The 18,612-nt window shown below is 43.2% G+C and overlaps 3 protein-coding genes and 1 non-coding gene across 6 annotated transcripts; all 4 read right to left on the reverse strand.

The window, feature by feature from the left end:
• Positions 1–108: 108 nt before the first annotated feature.
• On the reverse strand, positions 109–1,811 carry LOC139414066 (nucleic acid binding protein 1b). The gene is made up of 6 exons (XM_071161946.1): positions 1,711–1,811; positions 1,534–1,580; positions 1,245–1,336; positions 775–846; positions 621–696; positions 109–336 (listed from the first exon to the last, which is right to left on the reverse strand). The coding sequence occupies exons 1-6, from the start codon at positions 1,805–1,807 to the stop codon at positions 109–111; spliced, it is 612 nt and encodes a 203-aa protein (XP_071018047.1). The 5' UTR covers positions 1,808–1,811.
• Positions 1,812–2,095: 284 nt separating this feature from the next.
• trnas-cga (transfer RNA serine (anticodon CGA)) lies at positions 2,096–2,177 on the reverse strand. The gene has a single exon. It is a non-coding gene; the product is annotated as a tRNA-Ser (tRNA).
• Positions 2,178–2,618: 441 nt separating this feature from the next.
• Positions 2,619–8,315, reverse strand: LOC139412818 (mitochondrial pyruvate carrier 2-like). 2 transcript variants are annotated; one of them, XR_011634735.1, is made up of 6 exons: positions 8,043–8,315; positions 5,102–5,142; positions 4,772–4,856; positions 4,533–4,644; positions 3,618–3,932; positions 2,817–3,142 (listed from the first exon to the last, which is right to left on the reverse strand). XR_011634735.1 is itself a non-coding variant. In XM_071159546.1 (5 exons), the coding sequence occupies exons 1-5, from the start codon at positions 8,140–8,142 to the stop codon at positions 3,875–3,877; spliced, it is 396 nt and encodes a 131-aa protein (XP_071015647.1). In that variant the 5' UTR covers positions 8,143–8,307; the 3' UTR covers positions 2,619–3,874. The 2 variants fall into 2 exon arrangements, 1 of the variants encoding a protein (XP_071015647.1); XM_071159546.1 differs by having other exon boundaries at positions 2,619–3,932; positions 8,043–8,307.
• A 398-nt stretch (positions 8,316–8,713) lies between these two features.
• On the reverse strand, positions 8,714–18,540 carry LOC139414068 (mitochondrial pyruvate carrier 2-like). Of its 2 annotated transcripts, XM_071161947.1 has the most exons (5): positions 18,259–18,540; positions 16,790–16,830; positions 15,974–16,058; positions 11,812–11,923; positions 8,714–9,212 (listed from the first exon to the last, which is right to left on the reverse strand). In XM_071161947.1, the coding sequence occupies exons 1-5, from the start codon at positions 18,356–18,358 to the stop codon at positions 9,095–9,097; spliced, it is 456 nt and encodes a 151-aa protein (XP_071018048.1). In that variant the 5' UTR covers positions 18,359–18,540; the 3' UTR covers positions 8,714–9,094. The 2 variants fall into 2 exon arrangements, with proteins under 2 accessions (XP_071018048.1, XP_071018049.1); XM_071161948.1 differs by lacking the exon at positions 11,812–11,923 and having other exon boundaries at positions 9,018–9,212; positions 18,259–18,522.
• Between the last annotated feature and the right edge of the window lie 72 nt (positions 18,541–18,612).

The raw sequence follows: 18,612 nt of genomic DNA on the forward strand, positions 1-18,612 counted from the left end.
AAATGTGTAACTTTCCTTAGAAAATGATGGCCATGTTAACAAAAATGATTTAACTTGCTAAATAAAAATACAGCCAGGCCCAAGATACGTGTTGATTTGAAACCAGCGTCATTTCCTCTTTAGCCCTTGCCGTGGGTCCCTGCTGTTGCCCACAGATTCTGTGGGCTTGGGGTCGGTGCCAGGACCTCCGGAGCCTCGCCCAGTCTGCTGTCCTGTGCTCCCATAGGTTGGATTCCGGGAGAGCGGAGAGCATCCATTGGAAGAGTATGTGAGGGTGGGGACTGAGGGGGTGGAGCTTTGACTGACAGAAGAACTGTTCTGGGACTCAACTTTAGACTGGAGAGAGAGAAGGAGAGGAGGATGAGATGAACAGAGAAAGGAGGATGAGATGAACAGAGAGAGAAGGAGAGGAGGATGAGATGAACAGAGAGAGAGGGAGAGGAGGATGAGATGAACAGAGAGAGAGGGAGAGGAGGATGAGATGAACAGAGAGAGAGGGAGAGGAGGATGAGATGAACAGAGATGAACAGAGAGAAAGGAAGAGGTGATGGGGAGGAGGGGAGATGTAGAAAATAACATGACAAATAAAATGTATAGATCATTCTGGTGTGTGTACTCACCGGCCTGTTGGCCTGGGCCAGTACCTCTGGGTTTGGTTCACTAAAGTTTGGCACCTCAGAGAAGACCATGCAAAAACTGCAATACAACACAGATCAGTACCTTAACTAAATCTACAACACATTAACATCCAAGTCAACAGTTTGTGTGTCTTACTCTCCTATCTTCTGCAGGTCTCCTCCTCTGCCTGTGTAGAGTGTCAGACAGCCCTTCCACAGGGATGCATAGCTGACGAGAGAGAGAAACAGACAGACGACAGAGAGAGAGAGACACTGAGCTGCACTTCCAAACCTCCTTTTCAAACGTATGACCATATTAGAGAGACATAATTCCCTCAGATTACACAGACCCACAAAGAACTCAAAAACAAATCCAACTTTGAGAAAGTCCCATATCTATTGGGTGAAATACCACAGGGTGCAATTACAACAGCAAGATTCCTGTTGCCACAAGAAAAGGTCAAGCAGTGAAGAACAAACACCATTGTAAATACAACCCATATTTATGCTTATTTATGTTCCATTTTTTACTTTAACTATTTGCACATCATTACAACAATGTATAATGACATAATGACATAATTGTCAGAGAGAGAGACAGAACTAGATAGATAGATAGATAGATACCCTCGTGAGAGGCGGAGGATGTCTCCTGGCTGGATGAGTCCACCCACCTCGTCCCACACAGACAGGGTGATGCACCCACTTTTATCAGCCACCTGACAGGAGAGGGAGGTGGAAGAGAGCAATTATCCCACTTTACGGGAGACAGGTAGAAGGTTTGCATGAAGGAGAGAGCAGAAAAAGGCAGGATGAGACTGAATGAAGATGGGGGAGAGCAGAAAAAGGCAGGATGAGACTGATTGAAGATGGGGGAGAGCAGAAAATGAGGGAATAATGAGGAAATGATCCCCACCTTGCAGGAGCGAACCTCATGCCCATCCTTTGTTTTAGTTACCCTTCCTTCAGGTGGAGGGAAGGAGAGAATGAACAAAGTTTGCATTCATTCATTCATTCATTCATTCATTCATCACCAAATGAAACACTGATTTTTTTTTATAAAACAAACATTTTACTGTCATTCACCACTCACCCATTTCCAACACAATAAAGATTAAATTTAGATTCTTCAATCCCAACCTTATGTCTTTTATCAAGAATTGAGCATCGTTTGGCACAATGGCGAACATATTTGATTAAAGTCACTGAAGCGAGAAAGAGAGACAAGTAGTGATGGTGGAAATCGTTCAAATCAGGTTCAAATTAATTTACAGCTGTCAAAATTAGGGAGACGAGAACAACACATGGTTATCAAGGGGGCGTGTTACGTGCAGAGCTCATTCCCCCATAATAAAGCATAAATTCTCCATATAGCTTTTTCGAAATCCAACTAAGCCTATATAAGCAGAAACTGTTTTTGTCGATATATTTGCCGTATGTTTTCTTTAATACAACTGCAAATACTAAAAGCGAACAATCGTCACGAACAGGATTCGAACCTGTGCGGGGAAACCCCATTGGATTTCGAGTCCAACGCCTTAACCTCTCGGCCACCGTGACTGTGCATATTACTGGCTGTGACAATGGTATAGAAACCTCTTTGCGATATTGGGATATTTGGTCAGGTCTTTTTTTTGAGAAGCTAGTTCCATTAGATAAGTGGTATTGTAAGAGAGCGCTGGTTTCATACTGCATCCTTGCTTTTCTTTGTAGCTATGTATTGTAAACAAACTGAAGGTAAGACATGTTCTCTTTTCCTGTCCTGCACTGTAGTTTGCCAAATTGCCACATGGTGGCGCCTATACGCTGCCGACGAGATGGTGAGGCCAGGGCCACACAGAAATGCACAAAAACAACCAAATCATAGAACATATCAGGGTTCTATAGCTATCTATGTTCAAAAGGTTTATAATGTAATGTTTACCATGTATTGTAAAATATGACAAACATGTGAATAAATATAAATGAAGAACAACAAAAGCAATGAAAAGTTAGTCCTTATCAAAACAGCTAAATATTTAATTCATCTGGCCTGTAGGCCTACAAGGTTGTAACATTTTAACTACGGAAAACAAATGATTTTACAGATACAGCTTTCATAAATACATTATTTTATTTAAATTACAACAATTATGTAATCCTACAAACAACTGTATTAAATGTGCACATAATACTAAGTAAATATTTAAGGGCACAAATATATTACAAATATTGAGAGTTCGAGCAACAACCTGATATTTCCTTAGTCTCAAAATAATTCTAACACAAAAAAGGAAGGAATGTAAATTCCTACATATTCATTAGGCCTATTAGAGGATATCACAGGAGGCTGCTGAGGGGAGGAATGCTAATATTAATGGCTGGAATGGAGTGAATAGAATGTTATCAAACACATGGTAACCATGGAAATTCCATGTATTCCGTTCCAGCCATCACTATGAGCCAGCCCTCCCAAATGAAGTTGCAACCGGCCACCTGTGATATGTACTGTATATAAGACCTGTGATATGTACTGTATATAAGACCTGTGATATGTACTGTATATGAGACCTGTGATATGTACTGTATATAAGACCTGTGATATGTACTGTATGTAAGACCTGTGATATGTACTATATATAAGACCTGTGATATGTACTGTATATAAGACCAGTGATATGTACTGTATATAAGACCTGTGATATGTACTGTATATGAGACCTGTGATATGTACTGTATATGAGACCTGTGATATGTACTGTATATAAGACCTGTGATATGTACTGTATGTAAGACCTGTGATATGTACTGTATATAAGACCTGTGATATGTACTGTATATAAGACCTGTGATATGTACTGTATGTAAGACCTGTGATATGTACTGTATATAAGACCTGTGATATGTACTGTATGTAAGACCTGTGATATGTACTGTATGTAAGACCTGTGATATGTACTGTATATAAGACCTGTGATATGTACTGTATATAAGACCTGTGATATGTACTGTATGTAAGACCTGTGATATGTACTGTATATAAGACCTGTGATATGTACTGTATATAAGACCTGTGATATGTACTGTATATAAGACCTGTGATATGTACTGTATATAAGACCTGTGATATGTACTGTATATCAAACCAGTGTTAGTGACTGTTGAGGGTTGACTTTACAGACTTTGCATAAAAATGGATTAAGACATGAAGAAATTAAATACGTGTGTGTGTGTGTGTGTGTGTGTGTGTGGGGGGGGGGGGGGGGGGGGGGGGGGGGTTATATGATGGGGATCTGGGCCTTCTCGTCCTGTTGCTTCTTTACTTCCTGTTGGTACCTAGAAACACAGAGGGACAGGGTTAACCTCCGACCTTAACAAACCAAAACAAAGGTTCAAACAGACTAATCATAGGTCTCAGAGAGCAAAGACAAATTGGCAGGCATGCTATCCTTTACATTCAGGCAAGGACCCTGACAGATCAATTTAGCCCTCTGTTTTTTAAAGTGTAAACAAATGTAAGATAATGACCATGGTTATAGAGTAACATTTTTTTATATGAACTTAAGGAATCTTGCAATATACAACTTTCAGGACCAGTTTGCCAACAAAAAAATGTGCCTGAAAAAAGTTCCAAACTGGTATCGACACCATGTCCAAGGACAATGTACTGTCATAAATGAATCTGTTTTTAACCAAACTGGTATCGACACCATGTCCAAGGACCATGTACTGTCATAAATGAATCTGCAAAGCAGTACTGTATAATTATTAACAATGTTATTGTCGGACAATGGCATTGATTGACATACACCCCATCAGAATTTTGTTTTTATTTCCCTTTTTTTCTCCTTATAGGGTTTGATTGAATAGGGGCCCACTGCCATGCATGTCCGTTTGCATAGCTCTGTGTGTAACTATGGAGTCTGTCCCACTCACATCCAGATTCTAACAAGTTGGTTGGCTCCTGCCAATCCAAGAAAACCGTTGACAAAAAAGAGACCCCAGTTCTTCGGAATAATGACAAGAGAATATCGGGACCAAATAACACCTGCAAAATAGAGGGGTGACAAGACAGGTAAAGTTGGAGCATCTGAATGTTTTTCAGCTTCAGGATTTGTTCCTGTTGTATAGTGGATGTAAATGTCAAACATTGTCTTTCCTACAATGTCCATTACCTGTAGTCATGAGTACTCCAGACTGAGAGAGACTCAGTTTATCAGCTGGCCTTGTCATATCAGCCATGCCAGCCATAACCAGACCCTGTAGAGAGAGAGAGAGAGAGAGAGAGAGAGAGAGAGAGAGAGAGAGAGAGAGAGAGAGAGAGAGAGAGAGAGAGAGAGAGAGAGAGAGAGAGAGAGAGAGAGAGAGAGAGAGAGAGAGAGAGAGAGAGAGAGAGAGAGAGAGAGAGAGAGAGAGAGAGAGAATTTCACACAACCATGCATACTTTTAGCACCATTATAAGATGTCCCGCACATGAGACACTTGTTAAGGATATCAACTCTTACCCATTTACACACTGGTGCCCAGAAGAAGACTGTCTTTGGACCTACAAAGGGAAGCATATCAGTGTTTATTTAGAAAGGTTAGAAATTAAAGTTGAGTACAATTACACAATATTACAATGATTCATGTGAGAGTTAGTTTTGTGTAAATAGTTGGTTGATACCGCGACAAAGAGATCACACTGGGCCCACACTGGTTGAATCAACGTTGTTCCCACGTCATTTCAATGAATTTAAGTTGAACCAATGTGGAATAGATGTCTAAGTGGGATATGCCAAAGCAGTTAGGCATGAAAAAGTTCCAGAAATAGATAAATGTTGTGCAGCATTAAACTGTGAAATCCTTTGATTTGTTGTTGAGGAGTGAAATATAAAGATGAAATAGAGAGATAAAGGGGAACTGAAAGTGACGGGAATCAGTATCTTCCTATGGTTTTAACAACTGTTATTCTCCTGCTCTCTTCTGGCCAATTGAAAACTTGCCAAGGGCTATAATTTATTGAAGAGTGCTAAACATCACTTAGCTTCCCACATATTATCCATTCATAGTCTTCCCTTCTCTTGTCTATTTGATAGCGAGGCTGGTTGTTTTATCAACTTGGTTTTACTTAATTGCTTTGCTTTTAATCTTCGTTATGATTTTAATCTCATCTCTGTATCATTATGCTCCCAAACTATTTTGATATTAATTAACAATATCCTGTGAACCAGGAATTGAGAACCACTGATTGGAACAACCTTCTGTCACATTAACACACTGTTATAGTTCAGCCCTAACTCCCCAGGGGTGAGAGAAGGGCCCTGTGTACTCCCTCATCAGCATTCAGATTAGCAGCATCAACACTGCTTGTCCTTATTCACCTCTATGTTCAATTCAGCTGCAGACTGACGTAGTTGCTACAACAACACTGCTGTAATAAAACTATGTTTGCTCCATTTAAGATAACCTCAAGGTCAAGGTTGCACATGGTTTGCTAGTCTAAGACTGACTAGCACTGACCAAGGGTCCCCCATCCAAAGTCCATGCATTGCTACTGTAGGTTTCAACTCAGGTTTCAACTCAATCTAAGTTTAGAGCACTCATTCATGTGTTAAAGAGCACTAGTTCATATGACCGTTTATCTATTTCTGTTGATACAAATGTTTAATGCTCTTGTTTGTCAGTAAACGATAGAAGTCACTTTCTCCTTTCTGAAAATGTCTTTAACACCCCTCCCCGCAAAAGTCAATTGCTGTGCCAAATGGTAGATTTGATCCAGAATTAATGGAAGAATTCTTATCCAGAATTATCCATAGGTATACAATGGGTGGCTCTAATCCTGAACGCTGATTGTTTAAAACCGCATTGTTAGCTAAAGTTAGCTAGCTGGCTAGCTACTTCCAGACATAAATGAGAGAACACCTCACTCTGACCATTTTACTCGCCCTAGCAGAGCTGGTTAGGCTGTTTTCATGTTATCTAGAGTGTTGGTGACTGTAACTGTGATGCTGGCAACCATTTAATTACGCTTTTTTGCCGAGGTTTACTGACACCGGCCATATTCAAAGGGTGTTGAGCGTTCGTAAATGGATCAGTTATTCTGCTCACTGGCACACTCAGTGCTCTGATATCCGAGTATGTAGCCAGAGCGAATTTACGAACGCACCCTAAATCTATGACGTTAAAATTCCAATTTATTCTGTTCCATTAGATTGAGCAATCCACTGTCTCATCAGCCCAGGCAGGGAATTTATAAACTTGATCTCTACTGTAAAAAATAATCTAGACATTTTCTCACATTTCTTTTAGACTAACAGCTGAGATTTGTGTACACCTTGCTGTCTATCTCTCCGATCTCCAGGTGTCCCTTAGTAATGAAAGTGTAGGGAGTCGGGACAGACAGGCATGCAGCGTTTCTCTGCCAATCGAAATCACGACTGGGTCGCGTCCATAGATAGAGAACTAAAAGTCTGAACGACTGGGTCGCGTCCATAGATAGAGAACTAAAAGACTGAACGACTGGGTCGCGTCCATAGATAGAGAACTAAAAGTCTGAACGACTGGGTCGCGTCCATAGATAGAGAACTAAAAGACTGAACGACTGGGTCGCGTCTCTGGCAACCGAACCGATAGAACCAACGACCAGCCGGCTTGGGTAGTAACCCTAGATTTGTGTCGGGACTATATCTTGTGGAATGATGCAATAGTATGAATAAATTAATGAAAATAACGTTTTTAATGAAAATGTGTCAATCTTTATTTGAATATGTTAGTAATCCCTTGAAGCCGGTGTTTGGAGTATGTATTGGCACGTTTGCCGGCTCTCGACGTCTTATTTTTTATTAATTTATTCATACTATTTCATCCTTCGACAAGATATAGTCCCGACACAAATCTGGGGTTGCTACCCAAGCCGGAAGCTCGTCCGTTCTATCGGTTCGGTTGCCAGAGACGCTTCCCAGTCAATTCAGTCTTTTTGTTCTGTATCTATGGACGCGATCGTTGTAAATGTTCGTAAATTCAATCTGGAGTGCCAGAGAGCGCTTATTGTGCGCTCTGGCGGTTCGTAAATTCAGAGCTTTGTCAGATTGCCCGTTTGTAAATTATGAGCGTTTCGCTCTGGGAGCACACTGGACGCTCTGGCCGAGGAGTGGGGTTGATCAGAGTGTTCTGACCCCACAACGGCTGTCAAGCACCCAAGATAACTAGCTAACGTTGGCTAACTTGCTAGCTATTTCCAGACACAAATGAGAGAACACCTCATACTCGCCCTAGCAGAACTGGTTAGGCTGTTTTCATAAGTAGGCACAGACAGCAGGCGTCATTTACATTATACATATTGAAAATATTGACAATGTGTATCAGAGTATACAGTATAGTGTCTGTACTGTAAGATGGCGAGAACAGTGGAAGTGATGCAGATCTGTCATGTTGAGGTGAGCCTGATAATAATGATGTCCTTACCTGCTGGATGGTTGTAGAAAGGTCTCAGTTTAGCAGGTAGTTTGAGCTCGATCTTGTTAAGAATCCTGTGGTATGAAGCTCTAACTCCCACTAAAGCCATGTCTGGAGACTGGAGTTTTATTTCCTACTTTTGTTGAACTTGGTACCGACAGTTCAAAATAAATAAATAGTATGTGCTGTATTGTGGCTCTAGTACACCCTGTCATTGATTGTCTATAGTAACTAGAATACAGAATAGCCTGTATGAACCATTGGCAGAAAGCAGGCTCATCTACCCGTAGTGCCTAATCTATTATGTAGGAGTGTCACCTGAGGGGCGGTACCGAAATATAAACTCCGCCCCAAACCCACTGCCATTGGTAGAGAGAGTTAGCCCACACTATGAGCCCACCCCATTTTGCAATTCCTAGAAAACAGGGCCACGTTAAATTGCCAACTGTTGTCTACATGCCAGAGAGGCATGTTTGTTCAATATTACATATTTCTATCTGAACGTTCCAAAACGTTGTGTCGTACTGAATGCGCCCCACATGTGATGTGGACTGTACATGGCAAAGACACAATGTAAACAATAAACTGAAGAGGCCACGTTTATCTTTTAACTTAGCTTATGATCAAGTTGGCCATTAATAACCTCATGCACATGAGAAGGGTTTCTTCAAGTCAGGAACAGTTTTATCCCAAATGTAGAATTTATTTTCAATAAATATATACATACCGCAACGTCCTAAAATCAGACAAAGAGGTAAAAGACTCAAACAGAGTGTTACCGTTGAAAAATACAACATTAACCATCATCAGTCTCAAACATTCACCATCTTTAAAGTGTTGTGTGAATTTGTAAATGTGTATGTTTCTTTGCCTAATCTTACCTTTTACTAATCTCTTACCATCATCCTCACGCAGACGTGCTGTCATCCTCACATCATCACCTCATACTTATTAATTAACAGCATGAATTGTGCTTTGCAGAGGGTTATTGAGTCGGACGATTCTGTGGTCGTTGAAGTCCTCAAAGATGAAATTGCATTTAATTAAGTTAATCAGATCCACTAGTTAGTTAGTGTCGCTAGTTCTAAATAATCCAACAATGGATGGGCCTCTGCTAACTGCTTTATTTTTAGTTCAGCAGCCTCTGCTTCTTGTTGCTTCTTTACTTCCTGTTGGTACCTAGAAACACAGAGAGACAGGGTTGACCTCCGACCTTAACAAACCAAAATAAAGGTTCAAACAGACTAATCATAGGTCTCAGAGACCTATGCCACTTTGTTTACATACTCATCTCATACAGTGCCTTGCGAAAGTATTCGGCCCCCTTGAACTTTGCGACCTTTTGCCACATTTCAGGCTTCAAACATAAAGATATAAAACTGTATTTTTTTGTGAAGAATCAACAACTAGTGGGACACAATCATGAAGTGGAACGACATTTATTGGATATTTCAAACTTTTTTTACAAATCAAAAACTGAAAAATTGGGCGTGCAAAATTATTCAGCCCCCTTAAGTTAATACTTTGTAGCGCCACCTTTTGCTGCGATTACAGCTGTAAGTCGCTTGGGGTATGCCTCTATCAGTTTTGCACATCGAGAGACTGACATTTTTTGCCATCCCTCCTTGCAAAACAGCTCGAGCTCAGTGAGGTTGGATGGAGAGCATTTGTGAACAGCAGTTTTCAGTTCTTTCCACAGATTCTCGATTGGATTCAGGTCTGGACTTTGACTTGGCCATTCTAACACCTGGATATGTTTATTTTTGAACCATTCCATTGTAGATTTTGCTTTATGTTTTGGATCATTGTCTTGTTGGAAGACAAATCTCCGTCCCAGTCTCAGGTCTTTTGCAGACTCCATCAGGTTTTCTTCCAGAATGGTCCTGTATTTGGCTCCATCCATCTTCCCATCAATTTTAACCATCTTCCCTGTCCCTGCTGAAGAAAAGCAGGCCCAAACCATGATGCTGCCACCACCATGTTTGACAGTGGGGATGGTGTGTTCAGGATGATGAGCTGTGTTGCTTTTACGCCAAAAAGTTTGTTGCCAAAAAGTTCAATTTTGGTTTCATCTGACCAGAGCACCTTCTTCCACATGTTTGGTGTGTCTCCCAGGTGGCTTGTGGCAAACTTTAAACAACACTTTTTATGGATATCTTTAAGAAATGGCTTTCTTCTTGCCACTCTTCCATAAAGGCCAGATTTGTGCAATATACGACTGATTGTTGTCCTATGGACAGAGTCTCCCACCTCAGCTGTAGATCTCTGCAGTTCATCCAGAGTGATCATGGGCCTCTTGGCTGCATCTCTGATCAGTCTTCTCCTTGTATGAGCTGAAAGTTTAGAGGGACGGCCAGGTCTTGGTAGATTTGCAGTGGTCTGATACTCCTTCCATTTCAATATTATCGCTTGCACAGTGCTCCTTGGGATGTTTAAAGCTTGGGAAATCTTTTCGTATCCTTATCCGGCTTTAAACTTCTTCACAACAGTATCTCGGACCTGCCTGGTGTGTTCCTTGTTCTTCGTGATGCTCTCTGCGCTTTTAACGGACCTCTGAGACTATCACAGTGCAGACTTGATTACACACAGGTGGATTGTATTTATCATCATTAGTCATTTAGGTCAACATTGAATCACTCAGAGATCCTCACTGAACTTCTGGAGAGAGCTTGCTGCACTGAAAGTAAAGGGGCTGAATAATTTTGCACGCCCAATTTTTCAGTTTTTGATTTGTTAAAAAAGTTAGAAATATCCAATAAATGTCGTTCCACTTCATGATTGTGTCCCACTTGTTGTTGATTCTTCACAAAAAATACAGTTTTATATCTTTATGTTTGAAGCCTGAAATGTGGCAAAAGGTCGCAAAGTTCAAGGGGGCCGAATACTTTCGCAAGGCACTGTATGTATATACTGTACTCGATACCATCTACTGCATCTTGCCTATGCCGCTCTGTACCATCACTCATTCATGTATCTTTATGTACATATTATGTACATTATGTACATATTCTTTATCCCTTTACACTTGTGTGTATAAGGTAGTAGTTTTGGGATTGTTAGCTAGATTACTCGTTGGTTATTACTGCATTGTCGGAACTAGAAGCACAAGCATTTCGCTACACTCACATTAACATCTGCTAACCATGTGTATGTGACAAATAAAACAAATTGATTTGATTTGAGAGCAAAGACAAGTTGGCAGGCATGCTATCCTTTACATTCAGGAAGAGACCCTGGTGGACTTTATAAAAGTATCCGTATCTCTGATTTTAAAGTGTAACCAAATGAAAGACAAGTAGTTATAGAGTAACAAATTGTATGATATGGACTGTAGTCTAGTGATCACACAGAAACAAATACAACTTTTAGGGCCGGTTAGCTAATTCTGACAAATGTGCTTTCCAAAGCAGTAGACACCACAGACTTATTCAGTGTTGTATCCATAGAGGCAGAACAGGATCTACATTTATCTCTGTGGTTATATCACTCAGTTGACAGGAAAAACACAAGGGCAGAAGGCTTGGTATATAATGTGCCTGGTTTAAACCACAACAAAGAAGGCAAAGCCCAAGGACAATGTCACAAGCTGTCATAAATGTGTGACCAAGCACACTTTGCCCTTCAGAGCGGTACTGTGTATTTAACAAGCCTGTTGTCAGACAATGACTGACATACAGTACATTGACAAATTATTATGATTTTCCCCCCCTAATTTGGTTTGATTGAATAGGGCACAAGTTGGTGTGTAGCTCTGTATCTAACTGTCTGTTCCACTCACATCCAGATTCTAAAGAGTTGGGTGGCTCCTGACCCACCAAGAAAACAGTTGCAACAAAACAGAAACCAATTCTTGGGAATGATGACCAGGGACCATCTGGACCAAATAACACCTGTAAAATAGTGGAGAGACAGGTAAAGGGACAGGTAAAATTACAGGTAAAGGGACAGGTAAAGGGACAGGTAAAGGGAAAGGTAAAAGGACAGGTAAAGGGACAGGTAAAGGGACAGGTAAAATTACAGGTAAATGGACAGGTCAAATTACAGGTAAATGGACAGGTAAAGGGACAGGTAAAGGGACAGGTACAATTACAGGTAAAGGGACAGGTAAAGGGACAGGTAAAAGGACAGGTAACGGGCCAGGTAAAGGGACAGGTAAAGGGACAGATAAAGGGACGGGTAAAAGGACATGTAAAGGGACAGGTAAATGGACAGGTAAAAGGACAGGTAAAGGGACAGGTAAAGGGACAGGTAAAATGACAGGTAAAGGGACAGGTAAAAGGACAGGTAAAGGGACAGGTAAAGGGACATGTAAAGGGACAGGTAAAATGACAGGTAAAGGGACAGGTAAAGGGACAGGTAAATTGACAGGTAAAATGACAGGTAAAGGGACATGTAAAGGGACAGGTAAATAGACAGGTAAAAGGACAGGTAAAGGGACAGGTAAAAGGACAGGTAAAGGGACAGGTAAAGGGACATGTAAAGGGACAGGTAGAATGACAGGTAAAGGGACAGGTAAAGTTGGAGCATCTGAATGTTATTTCTGCTTCAGAAATGTGTAACTGTTGCATAATGCGTATAAAAATCCAATATTTGCTTTTCCTACTTTTTTCATAATTTTGAGGGCTAAGAGTATGTCAGTGTTGTATGTGAGGGTACCAGCTAGGAGACATCTGACCAGGATCAGGGCTAGTCAGTGTTGTATGTGAGGGTACCGACTAGGAGACATCTGACCAGGATCAGGGCTAGTCAGTGTTTTATGTGGAGGTACCGGCTAGGAGACACCTGACCAGGATCAGGGCTAGTCAGTGTTTTATGTGGGGGTACCGGCTAGGAGACACCTGACCAGGATCAAGGCTAGTCAGTGTTTTATGTGAGGGTACCAGCTAGGAGACATCTGACCAGGATCAGGGCTAGTCAGTGTTGTATGTGAGGGTACCGACTAGGAGACATCTGACCAGGATAAGGGCTAGTCAGTGTTTTATGTGGGGGTACCGGCTAGGAGACATCTGACCAGGATCAGGGCTAGTCAGTGTTGTATGTGGGGGTACCGGCTAGGAGACACCTGACCAGGATCAGGGCTAGTCAGTGTTTTATGTGAGGGTACCAGCTAGGAGACATCTGACCAGGATCAGGGCTAGTCAGTGTTGTATGTGAGGGTACCGACTAGGAGACATCTGACCAGGATCAGGGCTAGTCAGTGTTTTATGTGGGGGTACCGGCTAGGAGACACCTGACCAGGATCAGGGCTAGTCAGTGTTGTATGTGGGGGTACCGGATAGGAGACATCTGACCAGGATCAGGGCTAGTCAGTGTTGTATGTGGGGGTACCGGTTTGGAGACATCTGACCAGGAGCAAGGCTAGTCAGTGTTTTAGGTGGGGGTACCGGCTAGGAGACATCTGACCAGGATCAGGGCTAGTCAGTGTTGTATGTGGGGGTACCGGCTAGGAGACACCTGACCAGGATCAGGGCTAGTCAGTGTTTTATGTGAGGGTACCGGCTAGGAGACATCTGACCAGGATCAGGGCTAGTCAGTGTTGTATGTGAGGGTACCGGCTAGGAGACATCTGACCAGGATCAGGGCTAGTCAGTGTTGTATGTGAGGGTACCGACTAGGAGACATCTGACCAGGATCAGGGCTAGTCAGTGTTGTATGTGGGGGTACCGGTTTGGAGACATCTGACCAGGAGCAAGGCTAGTCAGTGTTTTATGTGAGGGTACCGGCTAGGAGACATCTGACCAGGATCAGGGCTAGTCAGTGTTGTATGTGGGGGTACCGGCTAGGAGACATCTGACCAGGATCAGGGCTAGTCAGTGTTTTATGTGAGGGTACCGGCTGGGAGACATCTGACCAGGATCAGGGCTAGTCAGTGTTGTATGTGGGGGTACCGGCTGGGAGACACCTAACCAGGATCAGGGATAATCAGTGTTGTATGTGGGGGTACCGGCTAGGAGACATCTGACCAGGATCAGGGCTAGTCAGTGTTATATGTGGGGTACCGGCTAGGAGACACCTGACCAGGATCAGGGCTAGTCAGTGTTGTATGTGGGGGTACCGGCTAGGAGACATCTGACCAGGATCAGGGCTAGTCAGTGTTGTATGTGGGGGTACCAGCTAGGAGACACCTGACCAGGATCAGGGCTGGTCAGTGTTGTATGTGGGGGTACCGGCTAGGAGACACCTGACCAGGATCAGGGATAATCAGTGTTGTATGTGGGGGTACCGGCTAGGAGACACCTGACCAGGATCAGGGCTAGTCAGTGTTGTATGTGGGGGTACCGGCTAGGAGACACCTGACCAGGATCAGAGATAACCAGTGTTGTATGTGGGGGTACCGGCTAGGAGACACCTGACCAGGATTAGGGCTAGTCAGTGTTGTATGTGGGGGTACCGGCTAGGAGACACCTGACCAGGATCAGGGCTAGTCAGTGTTGTATGTGGGGGTCCCGGCTAGGAGACATCTGACCAGGATCAGGGCTAGTCAGTGTTGTATGTGAGGGTACCGGCTAGGAGACATCTGACCAGGATCAGGGATAATCAGTGTTGTATGTGGGGGTACCGGCTAGGAGACATCTGACCAGGATCAGGGCTAGTCAGTGTTATATGTGGGGTACCGGCTAGGAGACACCTGACCAGGATCAGGGCTAGTCAGTGTTGTATGTGGGGGTACCGGCTAGGAGACATCTGACCAGGATCAGGGCTAGTCAGTGTTGTATGTGGGGGTACCAGCTAGGAGACACCTGACCAGGATCAGGGCTGGTCAGTGTTGTATGTGGGGGTACCGGCTAGGAGACACCTGACCAGGATCAGGGATAATCAGTGTTGTATGTGGGGGTACCGGCTAGGAGACACCTGACCAGGATCAGGGCTAGTCAGTGTTGTATGTGGGGGTCCCGGCTAGGAGACATCTGACCAGGATCAGGGCTAGTCAGTGTTGTATGTGGGGGTCCCGGCTAGGAGACACCTGACCAGGATCAGGGCTAGTCAGTGTTGTATGTGGGGGTACCGGCTAGGAGACACCTGACCAGGATCAGGGCTAGTCAGTGTTGTATGTGGGGGTACCGGCTAGGAGACACCTGACCAGGATCAGGGCTAGTCAGTGTTGTATGTGGGGGTACCGGCTAGGAGACATCTGACCAGGATCAGGGCTAGTCAGTGTTGTATGTGGGGGTACCGGCTAGGAGACATCTGACCAGGATCAGGGCTAGCTCTGGTGAGACTTGGTGGTCGGCCAGCCCAAGCAGGTTATTGTTGGTTCAAGTGATGGGGACCAAAATAAATATTTACAGAAAGGAAAATACAAAGGCTGCCCAAAAGATGCCCAGAGTAACACCTGGCTAGCACAGCCCAGCACCTGACCCGGTTTCTGCTGCCACCTAGGGATGGGTTTGGAAGTGGAAAATGGATTGTATAACTATGCCCTGTGCACTACCTAACTCCATACCTTAACACAAATCAACAGCTAATGACATCACGTTGTGGAAAACGTCCGGTAGTGGTTTGTAACTAGCCGTATCCCAGGACCAAAACACGATTATCATCTATAATTGAAAATAGTCTGAGATAGAGTAGTCTCAAACAGGCTTGTGTAATTTAAGGACAGTGCTATCACACAGGGACATACCGTTACAGTCCTTGTTAACAGTCAGTGGGGCTTTTACAAAGCAGCAATGGAAAACCCATGATGCAGGGGCAGGTGTGAAAGTTCCATGCCAACATGTCTGAATCCATGCCAGTAATTCTATCAGTAACCAGTTCATCTGAAGGGTCATCAAGCTACACACACTCTTGCATACACTCATGCACACACTCGCACACACACATGCATGTACACACTCGCACGCACGCATTCACACACTCGCACACACACGCACAGGCACACACCCAACACACACACAAACACACACTTCCTGTCCTCTCTGTCCTCATTGCTCCATTACCTGTAGTCATGAGTACTCCAGACTGAGAGAGACTCAGTTTATCAGCCGGTCGGGTCATATCAGCCAGACCCGCAAAAACAAGACCCTGTAGAAAGAGACAGAGAGAGACAGAGAGACATAGAGAAACAGAGAGAGAGAGAGATAGGGGGGGGGGGGGGGTCACACAACCATGCATATGTGTACTACATCATAGGACCATTATATAACACCGTTTGGAGGGTCAGAGAGTGGAACATTAACTGTATGGAATATTAAGATTAGACAGAGGCAGAATACAGGAGCTTATAAAATGTGACTTCATTCTCTAGAAGCGACCTCAATCAGTTCACATGACAGAAAGGAATATGTAGACACAGCTCAGGCATTACCAATGCATTATTATTCACTCCCATTTCCACTCTTACATGCTTCTTATGAGTTTCTGCATGCTGCCTCTGTGCAGTCTTAATTTACCGTGTGGCTCAGTTGACAGAGCATGCCGTTGCAACGCCAGGGTTGTGGGTTCGATTCCCATGAGGGACCAGTACAAAACTGGATGCACTCAGTATAAGAGTGTCTGCTCAATGAACACAATGTTAAACTCTCCGAACCCTCAAACTCTCAGAACCCTCTGAACACTCTCTAGAACCCTCTGAACACTCTCTAGAACCCTCTGAACACTCTCTAGAACCCTCAAACTCTCAGAACCCTCTGAACACTCTCTAGAACCTTCTGAACACTCTCTAGAACCCTCTAAACACTCTCAGTGCTCTCTGAACCCTCTAAAAACTCTCTGAACCCTCTAAACTGCTTCGCTGCAAATCTTTTAACACTTACCCATTTACACACTGGTGCCCAGAAGAAAACTGTCTTTGGACCTACAGACGAAACAAAACATGGTTTAATTATTAAGGTTAATTATTATAAGGTTAGCAATGACAGTTGTGTTGAATACATAACGTTACAGTGATTTATGTGACATTTAGTTTTGTGCAAAAAGTTGGTTGATTCCACAATAAAATGATATGCCAATTGAACCAGTAGGCCTCAGGCTTTCTGTGAAGTGACAGAAGTTGTCAAGCATTAAACTTTGCGACCTGATTCGTGGTAGTAAACGTTTTAAGATGAGGCGACATTGAAAGTGACTGGTTAAATCCCTTCCTAGATAATTCCACCTGTTGTCATTCTCGTGCCCTCAGCTTGTCTCTGTCCTCCTTCTACTGCCGGTACATCAATGCCTTGCCAATTGAAAACTTGCCAAGGGCGATAATTTATTGAAGAGTGCCAGCATGTAGTGGCATGCACGTCATTTAGTTACACACCTATTGTCCATTCATATGCTTCCCTTCTCTTGTCTATTTGATAGCTAGACTGGTTGTTTTATCAACTATAAGTTGTTATTAATGTGTTGTGCTTTTACATCTAATACTGACTTCCCTCTGCTTTATCATGCTGCCAACCTATTTTGATATTAACAACATCCCATGAACCCGGAATGGAGAATCCTTGCTTGGAACAACCTTCTGTGTACCACTCTTCTATAGCTCAGAGATCAGCCCTAACTCCTAGGGACGGACTGGGACCAGAAATCGTCCCAAGCATTTCTAACACACAGGACCATTTTTCCCCTTGAGACCCCAGATATTAGCCAAATAATTATAATTTTGGCAAAACCCACAATTTTGACAGGCCCACCAGGCTAAAGATGGACCAGCCCATCTGGCATTTGCCAGAATTGCCCCATGACCAGTCTGTCTCTGTTATCTCCCCAGGGATGGAAGAAGAGCCCTGTGTACTAGCTCATCAACGTTCAGATAGTTTGCATGTGACAGACAGACTGGGCAGCATCAAGACTGTTTGTCCTCATAAACCTCAAAGTTATAATCAGCTACACACGCCTCGTGTCACATTGAAACAATTCCAACTCTACTATAATAAAACTGTGTTTGCTCCATTGACGATGACCCCGTCAGAGGTCACTCGTGACCAGGGGTCCATTCACCAACCCCAATACACTGCTACTGTAAGTTTGCTCATTCTTTTGTGACAGTCACAGTCCCACTATATTGAACATCACTCTTATTTACCAAATAGAAGAGTAGAAAACATCCAGAGGTGATAGTGATAAATTATCGCATCTCATTTTCTAAATATTGAGAAAGTGTATTCTGAAGATGGGGAGACTTTTAGACATTAATCAATAGACAACAGGGAGGAGACATGAACCAATAGACACCATGAGGAGAGTGATACAGAGACAGCCGGGTTAGTAAGACCTGATGCTGTAATATTGATCATGTCCTTACCTGCAGGATGGTTGTAAATGGGTCTCAGTTTACCAGGTAGTAGAAACTCTATCTGGTTAAGAATCCTGTGGTATGAAGCTCTAACTCCCACTAAAGCCATGTCTGGTGACTGTTGAAACTTGGCACCAACAGTTTAGAATCAAATAAATATGCAACGCGTTTTATTGTGCCCTCGATACACCCTGTCGTTGGGCTACTTGAACTGATCAGACAGAATAGATTGTGTGAACCATTAGCTGACAGCAGGCATGGCTATCCTCTATGATGCTTACTGGATGGAATCATCTATTATTGGGGAGGGGGGGTTGTACTGAACGTTAACTCCGCCCCACAACCACTGCCATTGGTAGGGAA

The sequence above is a fragment of the Oncorhynchus clarkii genome, chromosome 7, assembly GCF_045791955.1.
Source record: "Oncorhynchus clarkii lewisi isolate Uvic-CL-2024 chromosome 7, UVic_Ocla_1.0, whole genome shotgun sequence".
Taxonomy (NCBI): domain Eukaryota; kingdom Metazoa; phylum Chordata; class Actinopteri; order Salmoniformes; family Salmonidae; genus Oncorhynchus; species Oncorhynchus clarkii.